General features: G+C 33.2%; 1 protein-coding gene across 1 annotated transcript in view; it reads right to left on the reverse strand.

Moving 5' to 3' along the window:
* Positions 1–362: 362 nt before the first annotated feature.
* Positions 363–6,792, reverse strand: part of LOC128247653 (uncharacterized) — a 12,089-nt gene continuing 5,659 nt past the window's right edge. The window contains exons 4-9 of the mRNA XM_052967639.1: positions 6,727–6,765; positions 5,145–5,183; positions 3,922–3,948; positions 2,353–2,400; positions 1,669–1,728; positions 363–499 (exon numbers count right to left, since the gene is read on the reverse strand). Coding sequence (XP_052823599.1) covers positions 363–499; positions 1,669–1,728; positions 2,353–2,400; positions 3,922–3,948; positions 5,145–5,183; positions 6,727–6,765 — 350 coding nt within the window. The remainder of the gene's footprint in view (positions 500–1,668; positions 1,729–2,352; positions 2,401–3,921; positions 3,949–5,144; positions 5,184–6,726; positions 6,766–6,792) is intronic.

Here is a 6,792-nt window from a genome sequence, read left to right on the forward strand (position 1 = left end):
TGAATGTGTGTGTGTGTGTAATGTGCTTAACATCTAAAAAATGCTAGATCTAGCAATAAAAATGCTAATTTTGTAGCAATATACGGAAGTGTCAGCTCACCCACTTCAGAATATATGTACAATGTCACCTATACATAATTAACTAATTAATTATTTAGTTTTGATAACTTATTCTACTGCGTTAGAAAGAACACGCATATTATCAGGTTTCAAAGTATGTATCTATCGCTAATTGAATGACATCTACGCTAAAAACAGTTATTCCTTCAGTCAGATGCAATTTTCAAGACATTTTTGATATGATGGGAACTAAGTCAATGATAAAATATATGACTTTATTTCTGGTACCGCAGATACAATTTTCAAGACTCTTTTAATAAGATGGAAACTATTTCAATAATAAAAAATATAACTTCTAGTACTAATTCAATGACTAAAAATATCGACTTACCATCTTTTACCTCAGTCTCAACAACTTTGTACGAGTATATCGGAACATCTGCAAGATAATATATTATAATTTTCTTATAATGTTTAATATTTCTTACGTAAATGTGGAAGCTGGGATTTGTCACGGTATGACAATGAAGGAAATTTAACAGTCATGATTTATCTCAACGTTATGACAATCGCATATTTATGAAAATTTTATTACTGTAAATTGTTACATGGTTGCCGTAAAAACGAAAGTGTTTATCTGGTTTTGATGAAACCAATTATGAATATGAGGATTTTCAGTGTCACCTTTTAATTAATCTTTTATATTATGTATCTGTTCAAATGTGATACACAGATTGCTATTTCAAACTAATACTGCTTCCGTTACACATAACGAATTTTATATTCACGTTGTCGGTCAACGTCGACATCAGTGGTTTTTACAATCATTAATTTGTCTTATCAGTAACGGCAGAGTTTGCTTTAGCATGTGATTATCAGTGGATACTTCTACTGACCAGACCCAAAGAGGTACTGATATATCGTCTGGTACTGGTATATCGTCTAGTACTGATATATTTTTGTGATTTTTAACACCGTACATCTATAAGAAATACTATCTCAGAATGCATATGCTTATATCCATTTTCATACAAAATTTACTCAACTGCTTCTGCTGTAATATAGTGTTTTGCGTCAAACATCATGAAATAGATATATTACTGTGGTAATAATTACTGTTATTATTACTACTCACAGTTATTTCCATCAACTCGCCAGTCAGTCTAAAATGAGGTTTTGGAATGATATTTAAACTGGGCTGATTCCTGATCAGCAAAGTTCACGACTAAAATAACTAATGACGGATATCATACCTTCGTTCTTAGAAGAGTAAATCTTATTTACGGCCAATCATTTCCAGTCTTCTGTATTCAGCAATTTCGTCAGTTCGATAACCAGAATCACTACATTTGAACTTTTGTAGGATTTCTATTCCTGATCAGGTTTCACAATTTTCACGCAAGACTTGTGAAAAGAAGTCTACATGAAGGATATCTTTCTAGGATACGATAATGACTAATAAATGAATTCGATCTTTAATTATATTACTGTCTTCGCTGTCGGCAGTAGTCGTCCAGCTATGTAACTTGTCTTCTAAAGAAAACAGTTTTGAGTCACAATGTTAAAATGATAACTAATGAAGATGAGAATATCTAAATATCAACTTACTACTTGGTTGTTCAAGAACACGTGGTTGTTCAAGAGCACGTTTTGCATATTTCTGATTATCTATAATCGAAAGAAATATGATTTTTTAGAAAAGAAAATGACATATCACTTAGCTAATAATTATTAATTTTATTGTTTCTGTTTAGGATAGGAGATGGTTAAATCTATGAAGCTGCGGGGTTATTTAATTACATTAATATATTAAGCATATCAACAGTTATGGATGGTAGAAATGGTAAATCACTGGATTTTATGCCGAAATGCTAGAATGAATATCAATTTACACCTTACTACTTTACGTGTACCTTTTGTGTATTTTCGAACATCTACAGTTCGAAACAAATATTGTAAGACATTAAAAAAAAAAACATAGCTAATTATGTTTCTGTTTAGGATAATAAATGGTTGAATCTGGAAAATCATAGGTTATTTAATTGCATTAACATTAGGCATCCTTTCAAGGGCAATGGGTGGTAAAATTGGTAAAACGCTGTAATTATTCAACTTTCGCTCCTCAACAGTTTCATTTCATAATCATCTAGCCGGATTCGAAGTACGTATTCGTTAGCTGGTGTGTGACCTTTTTACAAGAGGCATTTCTGTCTCAAAATAGGCGCAAATTACAAGTTGTTGTTTAATGTGATAGAAAATGTTTTAATGATTGGTAAATACATATTGACTTACTCTTTGTTGCTGTAGTCGTGAAAGTTTTATTCAATACGGTTTTAGGAGCTGGAACATATAACATTATTGTTTTGTGATAATGATAAGTATTTCAATGATTTAGTATTTACTACATAAATATAGAATCTGATAGGTTTCTTGCTATAAATTATCGCTAATTTGTACTATAAAAGATAAAATAAAACAATGGGTTATATCTTGCCTTGCAAAATCAAATAACGAATATTAGGATGATGATTTGGAAGAAATGGCATAAAGGTCTGATAGTGTTTAGTGCTGCCTGAAATTAATCATATTTTACTTTCATTACCCTTTCTATAAACAATGTACAAAAGTAAGAGGAAATGTTCACTGTGGGATAAGCCCGTTGTAGTTCGGGTTTCCGCCGCTAGAAACCATTTGATGCAACCCATGGGCATCAGTCTGCCGACCGACGTCGTCAAGTAAAGTCGTACTGACACGTGGTGCATCTTTGTTTTGCAGTGCTTCTCACAGGGGTGGGTGGGGGAACAGATCGAATAAACTATATTGTTGAAACCAACAGAACTTGCAGAATCGCTAGCACGTTAGTGGTAGTTCCTCATTCTAATGTTCTGAGTTCAAATTCCACAGAGGTCGACTTTGTTTTTCATCCTTTCGAGGTCGATAAAATACGTAACAGTTGCGTACTTGAGTCCATATAATCGACTAGACCCTCTCCCCACAAATTTTCAAGATTTGTACCCATAGTAGAAAGAATTAGTAAATCTAAGTTCAAGGCGGCAAGCTGGTGGAGTCATTACTGCATCGGACAAAATGCTTAGTGGTAATTCTTCTTGCTTTACGTTCTAAGTTCAAATCTCGCCGAGGTCGACTTTGTCTTTTACCTTTTCGGGGTCGATAAATAAGTACTACTTTTACACACACAAGGGTTGATGTAATTGACTCGTCCTTTTTGCCAAATTTCAGGTTTTGTGTCTATAGCAGAGAGAATTATTCAATCTAGGTGCATTGAAAACATCAACTAATAAAGAGATTGCAACACCATAATGTTACAAACACTATCTACATGAAGCAAACAGTTTCGAACTACATACTTGAAAACAAATAATTACAGTCTTCACACTACACATATTATTTTTTTTTTTAATACAACAACATCGTCAATTGCAACAACTTTGTGATGTAAAACACTAATTAACGTTTCGAAGCAAAGCTAAACTTGATTGGTTTGGTAAGATTCAGAACACTCAAAAATATCATATAGTATACGTTCAACTGAAGCTTTGCCCTACAAATCACAGAATCATTTGTAACTATATTATATTGTAAATTATATTTTCTTGACCATAGAAAAAAGTAAACATTGCACCAGTAGCAGATTACACAGCTCCACATTGCAACTGTTTTTTGACACCAATCTACTCAAGCACTCACACCCTCACAACAGGCGTAAGAAGGATGTTGAGTAAAAGAAAAGAAGAAGAATTGTAGAAAGACCTATTTAAGCAAACTCATCATTATACACAAAGATCTTGTAAATCAAAAGATCATACTTCCTCCCAAATGTAAAAAGTAATATAAACTTACTGTTTTTATCGGAATTTATCTCTGATTCTGAAAACACGAAAAAAGAAAAAGCAAAAATATATTTTTAAAATATTTATTATTTAGAAGAATTCATACAGATATCCATGGCAGTCTAACGCAAGCTATCTTTACGAACAGTATTTAGTTCCAGACTTATATGCGTGTTTTTTAAGCTTCTGGTTTTAACTACATTCACTCTGCCTTATGTAATGTAGATGTGTCTGTGTCTTAAGATATGTGACGAAGACTGTTTAATATTGGTTTCATAAGAGGCCAGGTATATATATGATGAAAATATTCCACTGAATACTGTGTCAAGCTATTATCTCGGATCACACAATTTATTGTAAAACTAGAAACGATTAAATATGTAAAATAGTGTTACACGAACAGGGTGTTGAGCTGGTAGACTCGCTAGCACGCCGGGCGAAATCCTTAGCAGCATTTTTGTTCGTCTTAACGTTCTGAGTTCAAATTCCACCGAGGTCGACTTTGTCTTTTAACCCTTCGGGGATCGATAAAAAAGAAAGTATCAGATGAACACTGGAGTTGATGTAACCGATTTCCTCCTCCCCCAAAATTTCTGGCCTTATACCAAAACCAGTAGAGCGTCGCGCAAGTTTCCGAGTAGATATTTTCGTTTGGACATAGCATATTCTAACATACAATTTTGTTTTAGATTACACTGTACGAGCTAAGATCCATGTCTCTTTACGTTTCTCCAGACGTTTATCTACATAAAAGCCTTTTGCCGATACAGAAGACTATGGACCCGCGAGCACACACACGTGCACATTCTTGTATTTTACAAATATCTTACTCTTCTTTTATTCTCTTACTCGTTTCAGTCATTTGACTGCGGCCATGCTGTTGCACCGTCTTAAAAGGTTTTGTCAAGTAAATCAACCACCGTAATTATTTTAAGCCTTATTCTGTCAGTTCTTGTGTCGAACCGCTAATTTCGGCAACGTAAACAAATCAACACCAATTGTCAGGCAGTGGGGGAACAAGTATATGCAGAAAGATGCAACCCCACCCCATCACCACCACCACCACCCACACACGCACATGCATACACACACACGCACACACACATACACATACATACATACATAAGTTTACGGTGGTTTATTCCCCCAATTCACTACTTCAAAAAGTTTCGATGTTTCTTTAAAAATCAGGAAAGAACACAACAATCAATACATACAAAACAAATATCTTACCATTTGAAAAGTATAACTGCTTGATCAATCTATGATATTCTGAAAATTGTAAAAAGTAATTAGTACTTTTTAGAAAATACTTCATTTAATTTAGACATTACTGCAAAAAAGACACCTAAAAACATTACTATATTCAATTGTATAAAAAGACATTCAGATCTTCAACTCTCGATAGAGAGCTAGAATATCAAATGTTTGAAAGTACATATCACATAGAGATGTAAGAGTTTTGCAAGATCACAATGCTGAGTTCAGAACACCAAAATAGGTCTTACAGATAGAAATGAAAGGATGTTTAATAATCAGACGTGTTACAGACTCCACAACAAATTGAAGACTGCAAATAGTATATCGTCGATGCATCAATCACATCATTCTGAAAGAGCTTGCACCCACTCCTCTGATATTTCGAATATTAAAAAAAAATAATAATAAAAAAACAGAACAAGTATTCTCAAACGCAAGAAGCAAGTGTAGCGTCAATTTTTACATCAGTCCCTGATTACAACAATGAATTATGCCATCTGAGCAAAACTTGAAAGTTAAGTCACTTGGGCATGAACTCAGCAGTGAGTCGGTTGTAATTACAGGCGTCCAACTTTTCGGCTACAAAAGTACCTAGGGACACATGCTGCATGATAAATGAAAGTGAATCAAGAAATTTTGATTAATAAAAATTACTTCTGTTGTGAGGAAGAAACAATCTGTCATGTTATGGATGGATTCTGGTAAAAAAAAAAAAAAAAAAAAAGAAGACATGGGATATAATCCTAGAATTAAAATTTAAAATAAAAATGATTAGAAATAGAATATAGTTGGTTTTGTCATTGTGATCTTTAAACTCTATAGCGATAACTCAAAGTTTGGTTTGGCCTCGTAAACATCATTGGAGTAATAAAGTCTCGCCAAGATACAAGAGATTTTATAAACACCAAGGTTAATAAACACTAAGTCGCATAATAATGAGTTTGTTCTCCCCTTAGAACAGGTGCAATTTTAATTATTAAATTTTGATTCTCGATATCAAATATATTAGCGCACATTTTACAATTTGTTTTACGTGCAGCGTGCATATCTTTTATTTCCAGAATCATTCTTTTTAAGTTATCACAACACTCAGTCTTCATTCTTTAAATACAGTATAAAGTAGAAGCTGCATAACATGATTATCGATAATGTTAACAACTGGTTATTGTTATCAGAATTAGTAGCTCTTAATCTCATTGTTTGCTTAGTGTTACCAGCTGTTATTGTTATGCAAAGACTTCATCTCAAAGTAATAAAAATACACAGCTTCTACGATATTCTATACTAGCAGATATAGTCGACGTTGCTCGGGATTAAAATAGCATAGTTTTTCATTGTTTTACTTGTTTCAGTCATGTGACTGCAGCCATGCTGGAGCACTGTATTTAGTCGAACAAATCAACACACGAACTCACATAATGAATCTTGCAAACCCAATCCCAATAGGTATTGCGAATAGCTGCCTGACTGAATAAAAAACCGTGAATAATTCCTAATTATGTAATATAAATATATATCGCAGAAGTAAATAAAAATAAAATATTGTTGTACATACTATGATTCTCTGCCAACCATCTCTTCAGTTTGCCAATTCCTTAGATTGTAAATTTAGAAATAAATT

This window comes from Octopus bimaculoides, chromosome 4 (genome assembly GCF_001194135.2).
Source record: "Octopus bimaculoides isolate UCB-OBI-ISO-001 chromosome 4, ASM119413v2, whole genome shotgun sequence".
Classification (NCBI taxonomy): Eukaryota; Metazoa; Mollusca; class Cephalopoda; order Octopoda; family Octopodidae; genus Octopus; species Octopus bimaculoides.